This window comes from Trachypithecus francoisi, unplaced genomic scaffold (assembly GCF_009764315.1).
Source record: "Trachypithecus francoisi isolate TF-2019V2 unplaced genomic scaffold, Tfra_2.0 Lachesis_group17, whole genome shotgun sequence".
NCBI classification, from domain to species: domain Eukaryota; kingdom Metazoa; phylum Chordata; class Mammalia; order Primates; family Cercopithecidae; genus Trachypithecus; species Trachypithecus francoisi.
In genome coordinates this window covers 58,542,484-58,565,672 of record NW_022681462.1, presented here as the reverse complement: position 1 = coordinate 58,565,672, position 23,189 = coordinate 58,542,484, and the positions used below count along the sequence as shown (strand labels likewise).

Genomic DNA, 23,189 nt, shown 5'->3' with positions numbered 1-23,189 from the left:
TCATGGGCTAGGGATATCTATGTGAAGGGCTGGTTTTCTTCTTGGGTTTGTCCTTGGCAGGGGTGCTTTGCATTAGCCATATGTGATAGTTTATGAATGAAAGTGCCTCTGGGGATGCCTCTCCATGTCCTAGAGAGCATTTGTTCTGTCACTGAAGGCTCTGTGATTCCCATATTCCACTTTGGCATTTTCTAAAACAAAGGAAGAGAAGGATCTGGAAGGGAGAGATGGAGTTGGGAGAAAGGAAGAAAGAATGAAGGAAACTAACTGGGTAACAGGCACTAATAATTTTATATTTCTGTAGTTCTTTATAGTTTTTATATAAAAACAATTTACAAAGTGATTTTTATTAAAGGCACGATCTTATTTGGTTTTTACAGCCACTCAATTTATAGATAAGGAAACTGAGGTTTAGAGAAAGTAATTAACCAGCTAGCTAATAAATATCAATGTTCTATATGGATTCCAGTCCTCCTGAAATCATAGTTTTTCATATAGTTTCTTTTCCATTCTGTTCATTTAAATGCAAAGGCATGCTCCAACTTCTTCTTTTTGAACCCATGCCAAGCACTTGTAGGTAAAAGCTGAAAGTCTTAATCGTCAGCATAATTATTCAACACTTACTAGAATTTTCCTGAGGATGGGCTGGTAGACTTTGAGTATTCAACCAGAAATAATTATTCTACAAATACATTTATTAATGTTTTTGAGCACTTCATAGTTGAAAAAATATTTTCATATCTAAATCTTGTTTGAGGCTCATATAAGCCATGTGTGTCTCTCAGAAGTCCAGTGATTGGCCCAAGATTTCTCAACTACTGAATGATGGAGTCAGGATGAACCCCTAGATTTTCTGATTCTGAAGTTCATGCATTTTCTGTTATCACGTATTTCCTCCACTGCTATGTGCCTAGTCATGTTAGCCTCTGCAGAGAGCATAGCACAGATTCTGTCCCTAAGGAACGTGATCAACTTGGAGATCAAGACTCCCAAAACTGAAAGTAGAAGAGCTCGTAACCCTAACCTCTAAGCAGGACTGGCTACATAATATGTGGGATATAGTATAAATGAAAATGCAGAGCCTCTTGTTTAAGTATTTTAAGATGGTGACAGCAGAGACTGAAACCCAGGAGTCCTCTGAGTGTGGGGGCCCTCCTGAGCACAAAGCCCTATACAATGCACTTGTGTGCCCATGAAGCCAGCCTATCTCTGACAGTAACTCAGAAGCAGATGACCTTGTTTCTTTTTCAGACCCTTTCTTGGGTACCTATCAGAGAGCAGAAGTTCCAGGTCATATGGACTGTCCTCTATTAAGTCTTTTATTCCCTCAGTTGTTGTTCAGAGAGCTAAGGCACATCATGGGCCAGTATTTCTTATTAAACCTGTTAAGTCCAGTTCTTATGAATGAAAATTTAGGCACAGAATCACAATATCATTAATAGCTAATATTTACTGAGCATCTACTATCAGAGGCCCAGTGTAAAAATGTTTAAATATTTTAAACTGATTGCAAAAGTGGCTTCAATTCTGTGTCCTTCTCTATCCCTTGTGCTGTGACTTTGCAGCTTTTCCCATCAAGAAGTAGCATCTTCACCTTTTGAATCTGGATGATTCAGTGAATTGTTTTGGCCAATAGAATGCATCAGAAGAGATGGTGTGCTAATTCAGGATCTTGGCCTTAAGATGCTTGTAATCTTCAGCTGTCTCTCTTAGAATCGTGGGATTACCATGAAAACAAGCCTACTATGCTACCCTGCTAGAAATGAGTGTCTCTTGGAGGAAGGCTGAGTCATCCCAGTTGAGACCATCCAGAGTGGCCAACCTCCAGTTGACCTGCCAATTAACAATAGATGTGTGAATGAGCTTAGCTGAGGTCAGGCAGACATAGTCCAGATCAGCAGAACCATTCCACTGAACAACTCACAGACAGATAAAAAATGATAAATAGTTGTTGCTTTAAGCCTCTGTCTTTGGGGAGTGGTTGGTTTTGTATGATTATGATGCTAATAGATAACAGATATGCAAGCATTGTTATTTCCATTCTCTTGATGAGGAAATATGTGAGGTTAAGTCCAGACCTGTGATCAGTAGCTAGTAAATAAACCCAGAAAGTTTAACTCCAGAGACCAAATTCTTATCTGTTATTTTTTGGGGTCCTATTATAACACTCATGACTCTGTCAAGCACTCAGCTAATCTGAAAGCCATTTGAGTGGAGGAAGCAGTGCTTTTGCTGATAGGGGCAGGCCCAAAGGATAGAGCTGAAACACTAGGAGTCTCTGCTGATAAAATATCACGTTAAGTTATTAACCAAAACACACAAAATAAACAAAATAAAATGCTGTAATTTATCAAGGGAAAAATGCATATATGCAGAACAAGAGAGACAATGGCTTTGAAGTCAAGGTCACAAGCAAAATGCTAGCAGAAATTTTGACTGCATCTCATTAACACTAAATTATGACTGAGTTCTGTAAGAGGTTTATGTGACAGTCCCATTAATGCAAATGGCATTTCTTATGTCTGTTTTTGCAAATGAAAACAAAATACAATTATATTAGTAGAATTTGCTCATTCAACTAAACTAAAATCCTCACCAAGTATCTCTCCACCTCCACTTCTGCCCCCCACCACCATCCTTGATCAAAAGTAATTGCTCCACAGAGTATCAAGTGGGCCTTTTGGTAAAATAGGGTTGCACAGTTTAATCATAGTGGGGGTACCAAAGTACATGAGTTCTTACAGATATCGAAGATTGGGAAGGTTCTGGAAGGCCTCAGGGTTGATGCTGAGCAGGTTGTTGGCCTTTTCAATTCTACTGTAAAAGAAGAAAAAACATGCTAGTGATCTTGATGGTAAGGAATGCTGTAGTATTTTTCACATTTTACAGAATAAAATAATAAATCATTAATTGTATCCACTCATCCGCCCATCTATTCATCCATCCATCCATCTATCCATTTCAATAAATACTGAGGGAGCATGTGGTGCCTTTTATTACACTAAGCTGTGCAAACTAAATATTAACCCTGTCTCCCCACTGCTTCGTTCTCATTACCTGGGCCCTGTCCACTGGAGGCAAACAGAGCATTGGCTGGGTGAGTTCTCGTCACCCTGAGCAGAGCTGCATCTTTAACCAGTAAGAATCTCCCAGGGTTGGAGGAGGCTAAGAGGTTAGGAATGAGACTGGGGAAATGAGCTTTTGTCTGGTCAGGAGGCAAGAGAAAAAGGAATGAAAGTAATGAAAAAGAGCAATGAAAAATGGAAAAGTGGTAAAAAGAAGAAAAGGAAAAAGAGTGAGGGGCCAAAAGATATTGGAGGAAAAGAGAGTGAAATGGCAAAGAAAAAGAAAGTTGGGAGAAAAGCTATCGAAATCTTTTTGCTTTTAACCATGAAATCCAAGCATACAGTAGCTGGGAATGGCCACTGATTCCCTTTATGCAGTAGACTGAGGCTGTTCACTCAGAGCTCATGGAAAGCAGTGACTTCTGTCCTGTGTTGGCCTGTGCTGTGTCTTGATCAACAGTCTGGAAATGAGCATGTTCACATTTGGATTCCAACACAGAGAGCCTGCCCTTTCCTTGTCTTGCTGGATCAATGTGTATTTGCAGAGATGCTCTCTGTTAATTACTTCCTCCCTGTTTCATTAGCTTTTATGTTGCTGTAACCTGTAGCTACCCAGATCTAAGTACCAGGCAATTAATCATTTTAAGTACAGTCAGTGCTACATGGAGGTGAGCACCTCTTCATGCAAGGAAGAGATGAAAGACCCAAACCATTACCTTCACTGCCCATTGAAATGTATCAAGGGATGCCTGCTTGACCTTGCCCAGAGGGCTGGCTGCCCTTTGGTTCATTTCTCTGATAATCTCTGTGGGTTCTTCCCAACTAGGCCAAGCAGAAAGAGAAGAAAGGAAGAAGCATGAAGGTAATGGAAAGGGAGAGGGTGAACATCAAGTGCAGAGGCAATGAGGAAAAATGAAGATGGGAGACAGAGTGGGTAGAAGGAAGTAAAAGGGTGAGGGGAGATTGCCAAATGAACAGACTGAGTGTGTTTCCTAAAGAAATTCACACACACGCCCATGCACACACACACGTGTGTGTGTGTGTGTATTTGTCCCCTACTGATACTTAGCAAATGCTAAAAACAAAATTCATCCTTGTTAAAAAGATACAAAAGAGTCAAAAGATTAATGTTCAAGTTCTTATTTGCATGTGGATTTGGCCAAGTTACCTTAGAGAAGTCTTACAAATTCTCTGTGCCTTTCCTTCTTCATCTGTAAAATCAGGAGGTAGTTCATTGGCTTTCCTAAATGTGTTCCATGGGAATTTTGTGAGATAGTAATCGACAGTCTCTAAGAAAACTTTCCAGTGATGTTAGTTGACAAACAGTTATACAGTATCCTTCTTGGAGATTCTAAATGTGTATTAGCATATTATAGACTGAAAAGTTTTCCTATAATAAGCAAATCTATGTAATTTTATTTACCTAATATTTCCTAATCTTATTTGACCTTTTTAAAAAATACCTAATAATTTCCTGAGTTTTTAGTGATATACAGAATATATTTTGAAAAATTGTTGACCAGTCTCTAAAGTCTCTACTGGCTTTGACATTCTATGATTCTATGAATTAATTTATAGTAATTTTAAACTGATATGAAACAGAAGTGGATCTGTGTGAGCAGTGCTATTATGTAAAACTGGAACATTAACAAGAGAAAGTAAATTTGGCTGAAGTAGTAGAGGAACCAAGGATCATTATACTCACTCTAGGCCAGTCCATATGCTAGATTTAATTGGCATTTGTCATCTCCTTTATTCATCACAGTAATCCTATGATATATGTAATTTTATTATTCCAGTTTTACAGATGAGAAAACTAAGTCTCAGATAGTTACCTATCTTGGCTAAGGTTTCATGGTAAATATATGGTATAGGCTAGTAGACAGACCAGGACTAACCAACTTCAATTACATCATGTGGGACTTATTTTGGGCTTTGACTAGAATAACTTTGAATGGAAGGATGACATGGAGGTGCTTGCACATAGCTACTGGGCAAAGTTCTTGAGTCTATGATGCAAAATGATGACAGGCAGGCAACAGGATGAGACTAGCCTCTGAGCTGGTGCCTGGATCACCAGACAGAGACATATTACAGTGACTTTTAGGCTGATTTGGACATCTTATAATGACAATCTAGGGATCTGAGGAATATATTCTCAGGAATATAGAAGAACTTTAAGGGTTTTTTTTCCCAAGAATGGCCAGGAGCAAATCCCCCAGGCTTCTTGCTTACATTTCATGTAATTTGGGAAGGCTGGAGAACACATCTGCCTCTATCACCTCCAAGACATCATTCTGAGAGATCTCTCTGTGGAAAAAAAAATATATATGTATATATATAAGTCAAGCCAGTTCAGTTACACTCCTTGAATATTTTTAGGGCTCAGCATAGGGCCTTGTGCCTGGGAGGATTGATGAGACACACAAAACTCCTTTCCTACCGTCAAAGAAGTCAGCTGTAGTAATGAGACAAAACTAACATACTGGAGGCTGACACTTAAAGAACAATGGGAGAATAAGTTGAAGGCCATGGTTCACCTTGGAGATTATCCAGTCCATAGATGTAGAAAGTGAGGTCCAGGAAGGAAGAGATTTGCTTAAAGATATTTAGGAAATATATAGGATGAGAACAAAATTTAAGTTCCCTAGACCATGGGTCAGTAAACTTTTTTTTTTTACAGGGCTAGATAGTAAATATTTTTTTGCCCTTGCTGTGGTTATTTGGTCTCTATCACAACTGCTCAACTGACATTGTAGCCCAAATGTAACCAAAGGTAACACATGAATGAATTAGCCTGACTGTGTTCCAATAAAACTTTATTCATAAAAACAGGTGTCAGGCTGGATTTGACCCATTGGCTGTAGTTCAGTGACACTGTCCTAGATCGTGGAGTTGTTTTCTCTCTGCTAATCGGGCTTTGGGAGATGAGAACCTCAATCCAGTCTCTTTTAAAAGAAACATGTTTGTTGGCCCCATGAATGTCTAATGTAGGAACAGAAAGCCAAACACTGCATATTCTCACTTATAAGTGGGAGCTGAACAATGAGAACACATGGACACAGGGAGGGGAACAACACACACTGGGGCCTGTCAGGGGGTAGGATTGAGGAAGGGAGAGTATTAGGAAAAATAGCTAATGCATGCTGGACTTAATACCTAGGTGATGGGTTGATAAGTGCAGCAAACCACCATGACACACATTTGCCTATGTAACAAACCTGCACATCCTGCACGTGTACCCTGGAACTTAAAAATTAAGAAAAATAATAATATAAACATAGATTTAAATCCCTTTCCACTCCATGCCATTACCTAGGTGGAGGTTGTTGCAAGGCCATGGCCATTAATGATGTCTTGGCTTAGAATACACAGAAAAGATTCCTCAGGTCTCAGTGTTTTTGCTCCCATAGTAATTTGAGGGCAGAAGAGAATGAAGTCCACTAGGCAGAAGCCCAGAGGTTGTGAGGAGAGAGGACAGCTTAATCAGTTAATATTTATAAAGTATCTCACGGATGAAATGTGCTATTATTAGGCCTCCTGAGGAAGACCATTATGCAGTTTTAATGCGGCAGCTGAGAGTGTCTCAGGAAATCTCACAGGCAGCATGCATTCAAATTGGCTGAGGTAGAAGAGCTGTCTGCTGGCCTAGGATTTAGTGGAAGAGTTCTAGAAAGGCTCTTGATCTAGAGAAAGGCCTGGAGGGGAGGCAAAAAAAGAAGGCTCATGGGGGAGGGGAAGTGTGACTGTGAGCAGCAGCCGTCTGCTGGTGCATCTGTGACTGGGGTATCTGTGACCAGGGGGCTGGTGACATCTGTTGCTTGTTAACCCGGTGGGGGCGGGGCCATTTCTCAGAAGCCCCCATGAATGAGGAGACATTTTGTGAGAAGAGCTCCTCTTATTCCATAATAACATCTTTCATGATTTATTTGGTAAATTAAAGTCCTCACCATTTGCACAGCTGAACATAGATAAGGGTGGGGTATGTGTTTTTCTAAATATGTATATATACACATATGTACGTGTGTGTATATATACATATATATATACATATACACATATATGTACGTGTGTGTATATACATACATAGAAAAACACATACCCCACCCTTATCTATATTCTACGCATATATGTGTACATATGTATATATGCGTGTATATCTACATACATGCATATATACATGTATGTATACATATATATATAGAGAGAGAATGAACATCATGCTGGCTATTGGCCATTTATTATTTCACTCTGTGTCCCATAAGTACAGGGACATCTGGGAGGTACAGAATTGAGAAGGGGGAAAGGGATAGAAGAAGAAGACATTTATTTGAATGCAGTAGAGTGAAAGAATGGCACAGATAGAGAATAAGGAATTCAGGAAAAGGCTAGCTAACAGGAAGGGCTCAAATGCAAATAAGGCCATCTCCTCCAAAAGCTATTTCCAGGTTCACTATCAGTTAGCCGTACATTTGGTCACCACTCGTAGAGACGTTATGTCCTTGCCGAAATTCACATATTGAGAATTCCCTTATTGGGATTTGTTTTTCAAAAAGAACTAGAAATTATTAGAACAAACAAAGAAACGCTTCTAAATTAGTGATTTCAGAAAGTAGTCCATATTTGACAGTCTCGACTTCAAAGACAGTACCGGGTGTTAGGGTTGGGTAGGGGGATGCCTTTGGCCTGACAAGGGTTGGGGTCAGGTGAACAGGGTACAGTCATGGAAAAGTCCTTCATTGAGAAATTTAGACATCTTATTCCGATCTAACCCAATTCTGTCTCTAGTTATTACTATTATAATTTATTGGATGTTTACTGTTTATCAGCCACTTTACCTACATACTCTGTAATCCTTTTGACATGCTTGTGAGGTTGGTATTTTGGTCTCCACATTAGTAAATGGCCCCGCTTGTGTGAGGGACCAACTGTGGCTGACAGAAGGGCTCACACACTTTCTTCTACCCACCCTGCCTCCCATGCCATATTGAGCACCCCTCAGGACCTTGGATTCTTTGTTGTAAAATAAGGGGATAGATGAGATCATTTGTCTTTTCTGGAACAGTGCAAGGAGGCTTTATCCTCATGCACGGAAGCTCTGTAGAAGAGAATTTTCAGAGATGAGTTTCTCCTTTACTTGTCTTCTAGGATGGCGCTTCTCACACATGAGAATCACCTGGAGATCTTTTTAGAATGCAGATTCTCATTGGGAAGGTCTTGAGTGGGACCTGAGGTCCTGCATTTCTAATAGTCCAGGTACTGGTCATACTTTGTATTGCAAGGTCCTTTAGGGAAATAGTAATAATATGCTACCAGACTTTTTGCCCTAATGTACATATTCATAGGTGGATATGCAGAGTGTGATAGAGGAGCTCCAGGAGAATGAAGTAGTTGGTTTAGAAAAATCTGTATTCCCTCTGAAAAGCCTGCTGTTACTCTACCAGCATTGAAGTTTTCCTATTGTCTAGCTTCTCACAAGATCTTTTCCATTTCTCAGTTAAAGCAATCACCACCATGTTTTGTTATTGCTTTTTTTGATCATTGTCTAATTCATCTGTTTTTGTATCTCTAGCATCTAGTTATAAGTTGATGTGTAGTTAGTGCTCAATAAACGATTACTGGATGAATGAATGGATCAAAGGGTAGACTAAGGAAAAGAAATCTTAAGGCCTATGAAAGTCATCTGCTAAACTGAAGGAGGTGAAGTTTGTGGCATTCTTTCACCCCCTTTTCTGTAGGCAACGTGTCTAAGTCCAGCGGGTGACAGCCCAGCCTAGCTTGTCTATGACTTAGGATTTTGTTCCAGGGAATTTTACTAAAACAGAGTATAACATGCAAGTGACACATACAAATATTTGATCTGCTGAACGTATAGTATATGGATACCTTTATCTGTGCCTCTCTGGGTCACAGCTCTCTCCCTAGGCCTTCTCTGGCTATCAGATGAGGTCCTTGAACTGACAAAACACCCATAGAAAATAAAACAGGAGAGAGGACTGGTAGCTATAGGGGTTCATTGAGTATCTGACCAGAGGTTAGAGAAGATGACTTTTAAGGGCCCGTCTGTACATGAGATTCCATGTTTGTATGAAGGATAGGGACATGTGCTTGCATGAGGTACTGGGGGTTATCAAGGCATTCTCTCTGGAGTGAGTTTCAGAGACGTTATCAAATTCCTTTCCTTCAAATATACAAGTACATTTGATGGAGGGGTGGGGTAGGGTGTTTTCCAATTTTGCGGACTTTAGGGAGCGAATGAGCATATTGAATGTGGTCCGCTCCAGCATAAAGTTTCAACCTGTTATAAAGTCATATTAATTTGTTCACTGTTACAGCTGATACTCATTTGTCAAGTGCCAAACTGATTCCGAGTAGAATTGTTACTGGTTTATTGGATACAAAGAACTGAAGAGCTGTGACCAGTAGTTAAAGGCCTCACTAGGATTTCCATGACATGAGTTGGAGAACAGGATGGCACGTGTATACCTATGTAATCAACCTGCACGTTCTGCACATCATATATCCCAGAATTTAAAGTAAAATTTAAAGAAGTGAAAATAAGGGCCGGGTGCAGTGGCTTATACTTGTAATCCCAGTACTTTGGGAGGCCAAGACAGGTGGATCACTTGAGGTCAGGAGTTTGAGAGCAGCCTGACCAACATGGTGAAACCCCATCTCTACTAAACATACAAAATTAGCCAGGTGTGGTGGTACATGCCTATAATCCCAGCTACTCGGGAGGTTGAGGCAGCAGAATCACTTGAACCTGGGAGGAGGAGTTTGCAGTGAGCCGAGATTGTGCCTGAACTCCAGATTTTGGTGAGTAAATAATATATCCCTGAAATGAATAAGATAAAAAATAAAAATAAAAGAATAAGCATCAAAAACTCACAGGAACTTCTTTTTCACTTTCTTTCTGATAGAGGTGATATAGTCCCCTCTGGGTCTTTCCCATCTTTTCCCTCCTCCCCTGCCTCTCTCTTCACAGAGCATTTTTCTCTAATATATCCAAAATATTTCTCCCTAACTCAGTAAATTAAGGGATTAAATTGCATTAAAATATCTGTAATAGTCACTGAATCAAATTTCTTTCTTTTGTTTTTAATAAGCTCAAACTAAATTTAGTTGACTGTTTTCCTTTCCTGAGTCCCCAATGGTTAAGGATTTCCATAGACTCTCTATTACCGCCGCTTGCATATTGCATTGGGTTTGCATTCTGCTTTGTTTCCCTCACTAGGCTAAGAACTGTTGGAGGACAGTGACATTGCCCTTTATCTTAATATTCCTGCTCCCAGTCAAATGTTTGCTGAATGAATGAATTATCTTTGAAAGATTATAAAAGATTTTCCACCTTTGCTTTTGTACAATAAAGCCATGTTCCTGAAAACTTGCAGTAAACAGAGTATTTGCAAATCAAATTGTGTATTCACACAGGAGGGAAGCTTCTTAGCAGAAAGCTTGGAGTGAATCTTTAAGAGAGTGGAGAACTAATTCAACAAATGTTCAATGAATTTTGATTAAGAAGCTTGTGCATTTCAGGCACTGGGATCAGTGCCGGGAATCTAAAGATGAATAAAATGGATCCTCATCTCTAACTCAGCGAGACTAGTATTCTAGGCTTTCCTTAACTGGTGCTATCTGTATTTGATGGGGTACATTTTAGTTACTAGAAAAAATAAAACTTTTGGTATATTGCTTTTCAATATAACAAGACAGAGTATGTGCATATAATAATTCATATTGTATATGTAACATATGTTGTATACCTTGTGATACTGAAATGTAATATACATATAATATGTATAATACATATATATCATATATAAGAAGGCAGGTGAAAATTTCCATGAAAATATGTTCCAGAAAAGTTCATAAAGCTCTCAAAATACACACTTCCACTCTCCTTTAGAATTCCCTTAACGTTAGATCCAGAGACTTTACAATAAAGTCGAGACCTGAGTTTGAGTCCTGCTTCCATTTTCTCCTAGCTCCATAACTGTGGGCAAGTGTGAGAGTCTCTCTGAGCTTCAGTTCCTCGTCTATAAGATGGGAATAATAACTACCTCAAAGGGTTGGCAAAGGAATTAAATAAGAAGGTATTTGTGAAAGTACAGTTCTTGGCACATGGTAAATTCTAATGTCAACATACCTGCTGATAGCCTGCCTTCCTCTCTTTGTGGAGTTGGGGACTAAATTCATCTGCAGCTGGGAGATCTTGTGACAGTCAACCACTGTGCTGAGGGAAAACTCTACTGACATAGGTCCTAGGGAAATTCAGGTTGTTCCCTTAACCTCACCTATAGAATCATTTAAATACTTAAACCAGGAGGCCGAGACGGGTGGATCACGAGGTCAGGAGATCGAGACCATCCTGGTCTACACGGTGAAACCCCGTCTCTACTAAAAAATACCAAAAAAAAAAAACTAGCCGGGCGAGATGGCGGGCGCCTGTAGTCCCAGCTACTCGGGAGGCTGAGGCAGGAGAATGGCGTCAACCCGGGAGGCGGAGCTTGCAGTGAGCCGAGATCGCGCCACTGCACTCCAGCCTGGGCGACAGAGCTAGACTCCGTCTCAAAAAAAATAAATAAAATAAAATAAAATAAAATAAATAAAATAAATAAATAAATAAATACGTAAACCAGGCTATGTTACTATTCCGAACCCCAGCCCCATTCTAAGTCCTCTAGTGAGGTTGGCTATCTGGTCTGCTGGCCGCATAAAGGAGATTAGGTAGAGCGTGTGTGTGCCTCAACATGGATTGTCTCCACCACTGAAATCACAACCTAAAAAGTATACTCTTCCCTTTAGGAGAGGGTCAGTTCAAGGTGGGACATGTCAGGGTGTGGTGAGGATGTTGCCAAAGGACTCCTTTTGCCTCCTCAGATGACAGCGAGTGGTGCTATCCTTTCCTGACATGCCTGAGACTGTCTTGTCTTCCCAGATCTGCTTCCTCATCATGGGCAAGATGAGTCCTTGCTAGAGTCATCCTAAAGATATCCCCAAAATGAGACGGAGATAAAAGTACCTTCAGTGGCTCAGCCTAATTCAGAAATTTGAATTAAAATGCTCTTGCTTTCAAATACATCAACAACAAACTATTGTGTTCATTTTTAGTTTTATCTTAATTTAAACTTTAATCTAAAATTGGATATGTTTCCCTTGCTTATCTCAGCAGATGAGGAAAGGGACTAAAAATCTCAGTCATAATAGCTAATGTTTATTAAGCACTTATGTGTCAGGCAGTTTTTCTGTGCTTCACATTTATTAATTTGCTTAATCCTCAAAACAACCTTGTGAGCTAAGTGCCATCCTTAGCCACTTTTATAGATGAGGATGGCACACGGAAGTTAAGTAATTTCCCCAATAGCACACATAAGTAAAAGTTCCAAGCAGCAACTCATGTAATCACCATTTAGTACATTTTCTGTGCAAATATGAAGCATATAAGATGGCAAATAGTACTGCCCTTATCTTACAAACATCTGCAGTTTATTCTTATGCATGAAAAGTTGCAAGTGCAGAGTCAACAGAAGTGGAGGACGGGATGCCAAATGCCCAACACACCTGAGTAAACAATTCAATACATTTTATTATTTTTCCCTATACACCATATTTCCCCCAATTCACTGTCTCTAAATGTCACCATTTCTTAACCCTGTCTTGGTGTCCCTCAAGCTTTTCCTGTTGACACCCCCTGAGGCCACCTCATTCCCTATAGCCCCTCAGTTAGGACCTCTCTGCTGATGAATTACACATCACCAGAATGAGCTTCCCTCTGAGACCAGCATCCTTGTTTGCAACAACCTGAGGGATACATGTTTTGTGAACCCATCACAGACAGTCCATATAGAGCAACTTGATTCTTTTCCTCTCCCAACTCTCTTCCCTTCCCCAGTCACAACCCCAGCCAATGGCTCCCTCTGATATCCCTACTGGCCCACTGGACTAACCTAAGTTTTTAATTCTGAGACCATCTCTGACTTCTCTGTACCATTTTGTGTCCAAACAGATCTTAAATTCTCTCAATTACTCTTTTCTATATTTCTTGCAAACCTCCCTTTATTTCCTACCCTCATTGTCAGCTTTGCAATTTCCACCAGACCAACAGTTCTTAAAAGTCATGTGGTGACTCAGGAGTGTTTTGTTGTTGGTCATGGGCCATCTGTTTTCAAACAAATTAAGTGTACCAATTATTTAATTAATATTTGGTAGATATTTAAGTTTATGTACATAATATGGAAGACTAAGAATGAAGAGATGAGTAGAGAAAACAGTGAAGTGGAAGCTGGTGGCCTATGAGTCTATCCCTACCTGGACACAGGGGTGCAGTTAGTTCTTGTGCTTGGGAGCCATGCATAGGATAATTATCTGGGAAAGCAAATGGAATTGAAAGAAGATGATAAAAAGTGAAGGAACGGCCAGGCACAGTGGCTCACGCCTATAATCCCAGCACTTTGGGAGGCCAAGGTGGGCCAATCACTTGACATCAGGAGTTTCAGACCAACCTGGCCAACATGGTAAAACCCCATCTCTACTAAAAATACAAAAACTAGCCAGATTTGGTGGTGGAGGTCTGTAGTCTGAGCTGCTCGAGAGGCTGAGGCATGAGTATCACTTGAGCCCAGGAGGCAGAGATTGCAGTGAGCTGAGATTGCGCCACTGCACTCCAGCCTGGGTGACAGAGTGAAACTCTGTCTCCAAAAATAAGTGAAGGCAGGACAAAGATTTTCTGGAGGTAGAGCCATATTAGCGTTGGAAGCTAGAAAAGGTAGTCAATTTCTTTCTTAAACGGGAATTTACTGAGTTCCTAGTGATGAAAGACATGGAGTTGGTATGTAGTAAGGGAGTAGATATGCTGTGTAGAAGAGAAAGGAAAGGCATGTTGATCAGGTCGTTTGGGTTTGATGTGACCTGACAGCTTTGGCAGAGGCAAAAGAAAGTGAGGTGCGAGGTTGGAGTAGCCTTTGACACTCAAGAGACAGGGACAGTAAAGTGTCCATAGGTTAGGGACACTTGTAAGTTTGAGTTGCGTAACTCAAGGTTGCAGGAATAATGATGACAATGATAATAATTAACCTTTATTAGACATTTGCTGTGTAGCAGGCACAGTGCTAAATGCTCTGCCTGGGTAATCTCACTAATGGCTTTGTCTCATTAGGGCCCTGCTGACTCATATTTGTCTTGGTTGACACACATGTGTGAGTGGCAGCGTGAACCTGGAAGCCAGACAGGCCTAGATTCAAATTCTAGCTTTATCATTGCCCAGTCATGTGACCTTGGACAAGTCAATTAATATTCATGATATTTATTTTAATGGGGATAATTATACCCACCTGTTAGGGTTTTTGTGTGAATTATGGAGATAATATGTGGTATGGAATAGATTGCTAACTGTCCTCCAAAATCAGTTTCCCTCCTCTTATTCCTGGGGGTAGAGCTGGACTACATTTCCTGGCCAGTCTTATTGTTAGTTGCAGCATTGTGAGAAGAAAGCTCTTCCTGTGGAAGGTGAACAAAAGTGATATGTGCTATTTCAGGCCTGGTCCTTCACCTACCATTGTGCTTCTCCATACACTGTCTCCTTTTTAGTTGTTGGTTGGAGGTGCCCAGAACAACCTTGAAAGCCATAATTGAAGATGGCAAAGCTGCATTTGCCCTGGGGTCTTAAATAAAATGCTGAGAAGTACCAACCTGGACTACTCGATGAGAAAGAAAGAAACTTGCTCTGAAAGTCCCTGTCATTTTGGAGTCTGTTGTCATCTATCCTACTCTGATACCTAAGGTAGGAGTCTAGCACCCTGCGTGGTTGCTAGTACTTGTTCAGCAAATGTTCCTCACATCAGGGCAGGGTAAGAGTTTTACATCTACCATCTGGTGAAGTGGGTACATACAGTAGGTGTTAAGTACATTCTTATTGCTGGATTAATTAGTATTGCTTGACCAATTTGAAGAAAAGAAATAACCAAAAAGTCTTCCTAAAAATGAAATCTATATTTGACCTAACTTAGCTGGAGACTACTCTTCTTCAGTGACACAGTATTTACCACCTGTGATTGAGTTGCCTTGCCTCTTGTGAGCACACATGATGGCTGCTGTTTATTGAACTATGGGCCCTCGTCTGTTTCATTCCCTTTTTCAACTATTTCATGAAAAAACAACAACAACAAAACTCAGCATGCTAGAAAGAACAACTGTTTAACAATGCGGACTACTAAATCCATTAGCACACACAGCCTGAGAGGGTGTTAAGGTTAAGAAATTTGAACCCCCAGCTCTCTAAGCTCCAGAAATGCAAAACTGCATAAGGAAAGGTCTCTTGAGTGGGCCGAACGAAGGAAGCCCTTCATCACACTGGAGCTTTCTGAGATCCATTTTCCTCTGTAAGATGTGTGAAGATCCTCTGCCCCTCAGTACATTTTATACTCAATGTAGTTGGCTGGGCTGTTGAAGATCACACGAATAATGCATGTCATGCACTAGGATAAAAGCACGTAGTGTTATGCAAAGGTTGTCCTGCTTACTATTATTTTTATTATTTCACTGGAGTCAGGAGGCCTAGGTTGTAGTCCTGACTCTGCCACTAATTAACCACTGTCCTTGAGTCAAATCAGTTACCTTCCCTGGGCCTTTGTTCCTCATCCATAAAACAACACTGTTGATCCAAATGATCTCCAGGGTCCCTGCTAGCCATAGAATTCTGTGATTTTAATTATTTCTGAGATTCTGTTATTAAAAGGCAGCCAGCCTCATCTTTGGCAGTCCTCTATGACAGCCAGCTTTCATTTTTAACAAGCTGGGGTGAGGTGGGGCTCCATGCGGCATCCTTCTTACGGCACTGCATCTTTGGGAGTAGCTCTGTGGTGGACCCATGAGGGAGCAGCAGCAGTGTAGCCAGCAAGGACCATTTACCACTTGAAGCCCTGGACAAGTGTGAGAAAGGACCCCTGGCCTGAGCCATTATTCTCTTGAAGACAGCCATATGTTTTATTGTTAGCTTAAAGAGGGCTCCATTGATACCCCCTACAAGCCAGTAAGCCAGTGTTGATTTCGTCCTTGACATATGTATTGAGCCTCTTGCTAAAGAAATAGCAAGAGTGTGTGTGTGTGTGTGTGTGTGTGTGTGTGTGTGTCTGTGCCTGTGTGTGTTATTGGAGGCTGTCCTGTCCACTGCTGCCACCACAGAGCACCCCAAAACCATCCTTAATAATTCTCTCTGGGTTCGATTGTGCCTTTTTGATACCATATCTGTAACATAATCCCCCCCTTCCCCAAATGGCTTTCCTCCTGCTTCCAGCCTCTGTTTTCACTCTGTAATTTATAATTACTCTATTTTTTATGCCCCTCCATTTTACACCTCATTAACTCTTATCTTGGCATGAAAGAGCTTCCTTTATGAGCCACAGTGAAGGAGCAAGAAGGAGTTCACATTTGGCTGCTTTTGTATTTGAGTCACATTGACGGTCTTATTTTCCCCTTTGGAAACCTTGAGTGTAGTGCCCTTATAAGTACCCTGCATGCAAAGCTGTTATCCAACTTGCCCTTTGCAACCATTCAGAAGTTTAGGGGTCTGTATTCTCTGACTCCATATTTAACTGGTTTTATATCCATTTCTGAACAGTAGTTATCCCCCATTCTACCCCCAAATTATAGGCAAAAGCCCTACTCCTGCACCTCCTTCGTCTCCTATTGGTCCTGAGACTGTCCATATTTTTACAGCAAAGGGACCTGCAAGGTGAAGAAAAAGGAATGATTTTTAAATGCTTCCTATTTTATGAGACTACCAATGCCTAGAGAAAAAATGCCATCATTCTAGGGAGGAATAAGAAGAGTGGATTATTTTTTAACATGAGTCTTTCATGTTAGTGATTCAGCCAGTTAGGCCACCCAAGATGTTGGGAATCAATAACCTGGTTCAGTATATTTTCTGGCCTTTGCTGTACCTTTGGGACCCTTCGTTTAAATAAAAACTTACAGAATAGCAGCACAAACAGTGGAATGGCTCCTGTTGAGGATGGAGGGTGCTGGCTCTATGCGGAGGGAGAAGAGAAACCAGATCTTATTCTCATGTTAGCAGCTTCTGAAGGGATCCTCTCTACCCCTATTGATGTGCATAATTTAGTTGTGAAGTATGCATTTGTCCTTTACTAAAATAATTTCAGGTGATGAGGATCCTGTTAGACACCTTTTAGAAATTTTGTTTTGGTTTTCCAGTGACCCTGAAATTAGAATTTCAGAGTAATCAGCAAAGGAAGACATTTTATCAGCTATCTCCTAGATTGATTTTCCTACACATGCCCCACTTCCCTTTTTTCAACACATAAAGTAACAAAGGTATAAGAAGCTATAATTACATGGCTAATTAATAATGAAGCTGATCTAGGTTAAGATGTTCTGGATGTATGATGATAGGAGTGCATATGCATTAATCCGCTCTAGTTCCAGGGGTCTTCTTGCTGGAGCTGTAGAACCAATGGGTTAAAACTATTACTTCCAGGGAAGGAGGTATCTAGGTTACAAGCCAGGCAGCAGAGGTAGCATTGTAGATCCATATAAGCACTTACTAGCTGTGTGAAGCTGACAAAGTTATTTGGCCTCTCTGAGCCTCAGTTTTCTTATCTTTGAAATGGGGATAATGGTATTTACCTTTATAAAACTTTATGAGAATTCCTTATGAAATACTTACATGTTAAGTATCTGAAGCTTAGTAAGTGCTAAAGGAATGATATTTATAATTATTGTTACTATTTTCTACTAGCGTCAAGTCTAGTGACTGTAAATCCCTTAGGGTCAAGGACTTTGTTATATTCATAGGTTGTGTCTGTGCACCCAGCAGGTACTCCATAAATGTGTGTTGAATGAACAAATGACATCCTCAGGGCTTGAAGTCCTTTGTCTTATACTGAGTCAAGTAAACATATACTTTACCCTCCCACCTGACTGGTGGAGTGGGAAAGAAACACCATTCCAATTTTAAGGCCCAACCTTTAACGTTTTCTCCAAGGAAGCCTTTCCTAATCTTCCAGAATTAAGACATTTTCCCTTCTCTGAGCTTGCCTAGCACATTGCTTTTGCCTTTATCAGAGCATTTTATCATAGTCAGGCTATCACACCAGCTGCACTTCTGTTTGTAGGCCCCTGAGTGCTGGAGCTGTGGCAACTGTCACATTCTCCATAATACCAGGCTCCTCAAATCACACTTGACAGGCTCTCAATTTTTATTTAGTTGGAGGGAGCAGGAATTAACAATACTTTGGTATTTTTGGTGCCAAATCTCAAATTCCTTTGCAGGCCTCTTCTTCATACATATTCAAGAGAACATAGTTTCTGCCTTCAAGGAGCATCTAATTTAATAGAAATTGTACTCTCTTTGGAGTACATAGTCACAAGAGACACTGGCTTTCAATGTTTCCTGCTAATAGCTTGGAACATAGCAGGTGCTCAGTAAGTGATTATTGATAGGTGAAATAAATGAAAAACACAAAAGCTGTCACTTTATTTGCTAGTGAAGCATAATAAGGCACAGAAAAGCGAGGTGATTTACCCAAGGCCACATAGCAAGTTAAAGATAGAAGGAGGAACAGAATCCGGGTCTGCCATCTCCTGTGCTGGTGTTCCTTCAAGCACACAGTGCAGTATCCTGGTGTTATGGATCTTATCCCCAGTTTTCAGCTGTGAATAGCCACCCCCTTCCTGCTTGTCCATGATACATTGTCTTTATTTATTTTTTCCTAAAAATATAAGTATTTGGAGAAAAAGAATACCTTCTGACCAAGTGTGCCTTTGGTGGAAATTCTGGGGACCAATTTATTATATCAAATCCTTGTTTAGATTTCAGAATTCATTTGAATACATTAGTTTTATAATTTGCATATCTAATTATGTTTTCCTCTGTCACCAACCACAAGCAATTTTCTCCCTTTTAGGATCATTGTGTCTTTAAATGTAAGACAGAAGACACAGGAATTACCATAGCAACTTGCTTTCCAATTAGACTGCAATTGCTGACAATCAATATGATTAGACAAGGTCAGTGACTGAGTAAGCCCCATAGTACTTAAAGAGAGCTAGAGATGTGCAGGGCCAATGAAGAAATGTGAAAACTATTGGAAATCTCTCCCCAGAGTTGAGTGTGGTTTTTTTCATTGCTTGCTGCTTGTATAACCTAAAGATATGTCTTATAGTAGCAACAGTTTATAACCTGCCAAGAAGAACCTGAGAATGGATTCTAAAGGATGTTCGGTTATGGTTGGTTTTTCTTTCTTCTAACACCCAAACACTGTGCAAAAGTAAAGGGGACAATCACCAATTTGAAAGTGAGAATAAGTGGTAGCTGAAAGGGGAGTTGATAAAGAGGCCAACGCAGGAGGGCTGTTTTCAGATAAGGAACGAGGGCATTTGAGAGGAAAACGGATGGTCCGCAACCAAACTGCCTGCACTGGGGGCTGTGTGCAAGCTGGAGCCTGGCATACAGCATCAGGGGAAGCATGGCGGGCCTTTCACCTTGCATCCCTGGGCCCCTTTGAGAGCCCTCCTCCACCCTGTTTCCCTATACTAGTCTCTGCTGTAAGAAAAAAAAAAATCATTTACCCCCAAGTGCCAGTGTCTGAAGACTAAAGTCTGGTTGGAGGGGAGGGGATTACATTTTAATAGGGAACAAAGCTTTAATAAGAGAATTGTCAGGAATACAGGGCACAAAGGAGCGGGGACTAGAGGTATTGTTAGAGCTTTAAGTCCTTTCTGAAGCCCCTTATATCACATCTGTCATCCATTATGATTTTATAGCAGGCTGGATATAAATGAGCTTTAGGTCCTCAGCCACTGAAGGAAGAGATGAAGTGAGGTAATTGTTGTAGTGGCTGAACTGTAAACGCCACTCAGGTACAGTGCAACACCGCAGAAAGTAAACACAAAGCCAGCTATTGGGGAGCATTTGTGTTAAGGAAACAACACCCAGAGGCTGGAGGGCTCAAATGTTTAATATCCATAGGAGAACTTACGGTGACTGACTTTCTGCTTGCCACTCCCTCCCTCTCCCCTTCCCCAGTTATTCTTCATCTGAGGACTGAGTAGGAGGAAGCCAGTTCTAACACAGGAAAGGATGAGAGCTGGAGCTTGTGACAGCTGGTGAGATGAGGCCTTGGATTTTCAGAGTATTGCCTGACCCCCCTTCCACGGTCCCAAGGAGTTTAGAAAAGTCTGATCAGCAAAGCGTGTGGTTAACTTCCCCAAATCTTTTCTATTACGGAGTCACTGTGACCCTGTGGATACCTTTAGAGCAAAGCGGTGTATGCAGGTGTCAATAGCTGGCATCGAGTTTTAGTTTTCCACTTGCTTATTAGTGATGTGGCCTGGGACAAGACCCTTTAGTTCTCCAAACCTCAAGTGTAAAGTGAGTAAAAAACTGTCTCTTATCTACTTCGTATGATCAACATAAAGATTAAATTATGTCTGTGAAAGCATTTGGTAAATTGTAAAGCATTTAACACATAAACACCTTTTTGGAATGATTAGAATGATTATTATCCCTGGTGTTATTACAGTTACTTTTCTTTGATGATACTGTGATTCCCTGCCCCATTCTCTATTCCCTTTTCTCCTTTCCATGATGCTTTTCTTCCAGACACCCATTTTTGAGATGAAACTCATAATCGACTTGATAAATGGACTCCCAGAGCTATTAGTCTAGACCTAGCATTTCTCACCCCTGGAGAAATAGATGGAAGGGTAGATGGCAGGTGGCATTTAACACAGAAGATGGTGTTTGAAGGTAGAATTTGGGCATTAGGAGTAAGCCAGTGAAGGTGTTTTATTTTAACATTCTCTTTTGTGGCAACCACCCCTCCCGCCCCAGGGCTCCTCACGCAATGCTGGAGATGGGGCTGCTTCCTCTACTTACACAGGTGGCTACCCAGTGTCACATTTGACATGTTTCAATGTCTTTAAGCATCAAGCCTGGTCTTTATAGGCTTTATACAAAGCCTTGCTCTTTTAGAAGTTGGGACGACTGTGTTAAACTATGTTCTTTATTGCTGCTGAAGGCAAATCACTGATAATTATAGGAGAGGGAGGGGGACAGAAATGTTAACAATGTCCCAAAGAGGTCCTTGTATGCAACTAGCTCCCATGGGCATGGTTTTCTTAGGTGCTTTATTTGATTTCACATTGCCTTTCATTTAAAAAGGTCTCTGCCAGTGACAGAAGAGACCAAGGACAACTGGCATTTTATGTATGTATTAACATCATGCCCATCCAAGGGGCAAAGCCATGAAGTGTAACTCCTCAGTGGTATCCTCTTCTCTGCCTCCCTGTTCTGGATCCTGTTTTGGATCCAGGGGCCTTCGTGGCTATGTCTATCTTGGCTGTAACCACCCCTCCACTCCACCCAACTTCCCTAAGTGGCATTTAAGGCTCTTGATCCACCTTGACTCCTTATCCTCTATCAAAACATCAGCCTGTGAGATCATCATATCACAGAATTACAGAACTACAGAATAACGCTTAGTGAGAGGAGGGACCTAAGAGATTATTTATTTTGACTCTCTCAGGAATCGAAGGCCTCAAGAAGGTGACTGGTCCTAGTTGCTCAAAACCACTCATGGGTGCTGGTGGTTTATATGTTACTATTTACAGGCAACAGCTTTGCATTTTAATAAAGGACTACAGTCCTTAGGCCATGAGGAAGATGAAAATTTCAAGCACTCTGGCAAGCCAGTAGGAGGAGAAATCTTTGAGCAAGTAGAGCTTTAGACAGGTATTTCTTAGATCGTAAGATGTAGAACTTAGTAACTTTCATTTGAGGCGAACATCATTAGCAAGTTAAAGCATGTAGATTTCATTTGAAAAGTTGAGCAACACTTCCTTACTCCCTCTTTCTTTCTTCTCAAACCCATGATCGATACATGGATAGGTAGATATAGATACTGTATCTGTTAGATTCTAACAAAAATAAAGGTAGATATATGTACCATATATTTTAGATTCTCTATTATGGACATGAACCAACAACATCTTTAGTCATGATTATTTATAGTTCAGGGACATTCCCATTGGAAACATGTATCCAAATTGTTATGAGAGGTACAGTGGCTGATTTTGTTCTCAAGGAAATTATTTTTCTTCCTCTTTTGGGGTCTGAAATTTATTACCACCAAAAAAAAGATTAGACTTGTTTTCTTTGATCTCTGTTTCATCGTCTCCAGTCATCCTCTTTTATGTTCATTTATTTTATTTACTCTCCACTTAAACAGTGTTATAGATACATATATCCTTATTTATATGGATATATTTTATATATAAATATAAAAATTTATGTTCTATATTGTTATATCTTACATATCTATATTTGCATCTGTATATCTATATCTATATATAAATACATAGAGCACAGTCAGGACTGCAGCTTTGGACAAATTGGCCTTTGGTGTGTGTTCTTACCATCTTGTTTCTATAATGTCTTCCCTCTTTCTAGCATTTCTTCTTTGTCTAGATGCTTAGTACCATCAGACAGCCCCAGTCTGTCAAAGTAGAACGTAATCTAAACTATGTCTTTTACTAATTTATTGGTTGCCTCTCTCTGACATTTTTCTGTCTTTAAAGGAGAGGGCGATAAACTATCACAAAGACTCAATTTAGTGATGTTGGGAGTTCTGGCTGATATGGAAGTCTAAGAGAAAAGTCCCGCCAGATCCAGACACAGAAATGCTGAATAAAATATGTCAAACATTTTTTTACATTTTTTGGAAATTTTGAAACTATAAAAGTAACTCCATCTTCAATATGGTCAGAATGCTGAGCACGCATTGAAGCAAAAAACCAAGGAACGATTTTAATTAGCATTATGGCTGGGTCTTGGAACTTCAAAACCCACTTGGGAAGATGAGCCCAAGTTCCAGAGTTCTTTGAGAAGAATTAGAGATGATCTACTTGCATAAAGCCTGGAGTAAGGAAAAGCCCCATTAGAGAAACTGGGGACTCTAAACCAGGGAAAATATCAAAGCAGTATCCTGAGGCCCTTGGTGGAAATAGTCACCTGCAAATATTTATAACATCAGGCCAGTGACACATGGTTATGTTGGGTGAGAATTCACAGCATCCACTAGGTACAGTGACCCCAAGAAACTAATT

General features: G+C 40.4%; 1 protein-coding gene across 2 annotated transcripts in view; it reads right to left on the bottom strand.

Moving 5' to 3' along the window:
* The window catches only part of FSHR (follicle stimulating hormone receptor), a 194,746-nt gene that overhangs the window by 49,018 nt on the left and 122,539 nt on the right, over positions 1–23,189 (bottom strand). For both annotated transcript variants that reach the window (XM_033176814.1, XM_033176815.1), the window contains exons 3-4: positions 5,301–5,375; positions 2,743–2,817 (exon numbers count right to left, since the gene is read on the bottom strand). In XM_033176814.1, the coding sequence (XP_033032705.1) occupies positions 2,743–2,817; positions 5,301–5,375 (150 nt within the window). The remainder of the gene's footprint in view (positions 1–2,742; positions 2,818–5,300; positions 5,376–23,189) is intronic.